The sequence below is a fragment of the Equus caballus genome, chromosome 3, assembly GCF_041296265.1.
Source record: "Equus caballus isolate H_3958 breed thoroughbred chromosome 3, TB-T2T, whole genome shotgun sequence".
NCBI classification, from domain to species: domain Eukaryota; kingdom Metazoa; phylum Chordata; class Mammalia; order Perissodactyla; family Equidae; genus Equus; species Equus caballus.
The window spans coordinates 62447652-62450284 of NC_091686.1; the positions used below are offsets into that span (position 1 = coordinate 62447652).

Here is a 2633-nt window from a genome sequence, read left to right on the forward strand (position 1 = left end):
TTTAAGGCGTCTTCATTAATACCTACACGGGTTTGAAGCTCAGGCTAACAGTTGTGTGGGCGAGTTAGACTCTGAGATCCCTACATTACTCTTTTTTGGATTTTGGTGTTAGGACCCATTTCATAGAGTTTTTAAAAAAAATGCGTAAACATTCTTTTTCCTCGGAATGAACTTCTTCAGGTCTAAGGTGTCTATAGACTCTCTTTGTGTGGGATTACCTTTCTTTCTTTCTTTTTTTTTTTTTTACACCGCAGAGGTCATTTTCTTTCAGTATCATGCCATGAATTCATAGGGAATGGGTTCCAGCAGCTCAGGCTTCTTTCCATTGGTTCTCACAAAGTGTGCTTCTCTGGGTGGAGCAGACTGGCGCTTCAGTTGAACCCAAGTACCCTTCTCTTTGGCTTCCTTCTTTTTCTGATCATTTTCCTTCACACGTTTCAGGAAGCTATCCCGGCTCTTAGAATGCTTAATATGCTCAATACGTACATTAATTCTTTTGGCAAGAATCTTGCCCTTTACTTGTTTGTTTACAACAATGCCAACAGCATGCTGGGTAACATTGTAGACTCTTCCAGTTTTGCCATGGTAACATTTGTGGGGCATTCCTTTTTGAACAGTGCCCATTCCCTTGATGTCTACAATATCACCTTTCTTGTAGATTCGCATGTATGTGGCCAAAGGAACAACTCCATGTTTTCTAAATGGCCTAGAGAACATATAGCGGGTGCCTTTCCTCTTTCCCTTTGTGTTGGTCATTTTGGCAAATTACTGGAAGATGGTGGCGCCGGCCGAAAGGGTGGGATTACCTTTCTTAATGGCATTTTGGTTCAGAGTGGTTGAGTTACGAATTAAGGGAAGATATGGTACAGTTATGGGGGAAGTGGGAGGACGAGAGTTTGCAGAGAGAAGTAGAAGGGACAGACACTTGCTATTTGCCTTTTGGCCTGTTGGCCCTTTCAGGTTCCCTGAAGTCCAGCATCCTTTTTTTTTTCTTCTTCTCCCCCAAACCTCCTAGTACATAGTTGTATATTCTAGTTGTGAGTGCCTCTGGTTGTGGTATGTGGGACGCCGCCTCAGCATGGTTTGATAAGCCGCGCCATGTCTGCACCCAAGATCTGAACTGGCGAAACCCTGGGTCGCTGAAGCAGAGCATGAGAACTGAACCACTGGGCCATGGGGGCTGGCCCCCTCCAGCATCATTTAATACACAGTCTCACTTCTTTCCTGGTCTCAGGTGGGTGTGGCTGGCTGCATACAAGGACTCTCCTGTCTGTGTAGCCTGCTGTGCTGAGGCACTGCCTCGCTCTTTCTCCAAATCAGTGGAAAATGTAAGTGTATTCAAGTACTTCCTGATGTATTCCAGGCTGCACATTTTAGAAATTAGATATTAAAGGCATTTTTCCCTTAATAAATGAGGGAAAGTGTGGATTCAGTTACTATTTGAAGACATTAAATCCATATAGTGGGGGAGACATTAACATAAAAATCTTCCTCTTGAGCCCTTCTTTGCTGGCTAGTGTGGATTGTGCCTTGGCAGAATTTAAACTAGCCAGTTAAAATTATCTCAGCCTCTTGGTTTAAAACAGTTCCACATTACATAAATAATCAGACCTTCCAAAATTCAGCTCTCTCCTATCCTACTTGAAAGATGATATATGGATTCAAGAGAATTATGTGTCCTCATGGTCGCAGGAAAAGAGGAGATTTATCTATGTGGGGCTTTGGGTTTTCCCTGGGTTCTGGGCAATGCCCCCTTTCCCTCCTCATCATGGGCATCCTTATGGAATCACCTGTAGAAGCCTGAGGCTAATGAAACTTTGGGTCCAGTCTGCTGGTGTGGCAAGGGCACAGTGATCCTCCACTTACAGAAGTGACTTCACTGTAACTCTTCGTGGAATTGCTGCTCCTCAGCAGTTTCAATAGTGATGCCACCTCATTTCTCATCTCCCATCAGCAGACCTTCTGGTTCTCGACTCGGTTACTTCACATTAGAATTTCTAAGTCTCTTGCGAACCTCAAAGAAAAAGATTCAGAAGGTGCTGTTCTTTACTCTCTTTTGTGCCTGTGTTGCATCTCAGTTTCTAATCTCCATCAGATATCTGGTGTCGATGATGGGCAGCTTAGGTGATGATCTCCTAGATTTCCAAATTTACTTCCCATTCTGCTTGCTTGTATATCTTAATATGCATTCCTTCCCAGAATCAAATATTTGGGACATATTTGGGAGAGGATATGTCGAGACACCAGTAGGGGAGTGGGGAAGTGCAACCAGGAAAGGAAGAAGGCCAAAAAAGAGTGCATTATCAAGCACCTTATGATGTGGTTTGAAAGACAGTAGAACATAAGCCTCAGAGTTACCCCACCCAAGGGAGCAGGGAGTTGGGGTATTTATGTACCATGGCCACCAGTCATTGGTTGAGGGTTGATCTTGTGGGGCATTCATTTTCAAAAACTCTCTGTCTGCTGTATGTAGAGGCAGAGCAGGCTTTGATGGCCAGAGAAAGCCATCAGGCAAAGAGATAAAGGTGCTTCAGTTGAAAGTCAGGCTGGCACGCACAGATGGTAAAGGCTGAGAGGGTATGGCTGGGGCATCAACAGCGTCTGCTATAGTCTACTCCTGGCACCACTTAGAT

The 2633-nt window shown here is 44.3% G+C and overlaps 1 protein-coding gene across 1 annotated transcript; it reads right to left on the reverse strand.

The window, feature by feature from the left end:
- Window positions 1–273: 273 nt before the first annotated feature.
- LOC100051833 (large ribosomal subunit protein eL21-like) lies at window positions 274–788 on the reverse strand. Its single transcript, XM_070261774.1, has one exon. It carries the CDS (start codon window positions 754–756, stop codon window positions 274–276), a length of 483 nt encoding a protein of 160 aa, XP_070117875.1. The 5' UTR covers window positions 757–788.
- Between the last annotated feature and the right edge of the window lie 1845 nt (window positions 789–2633).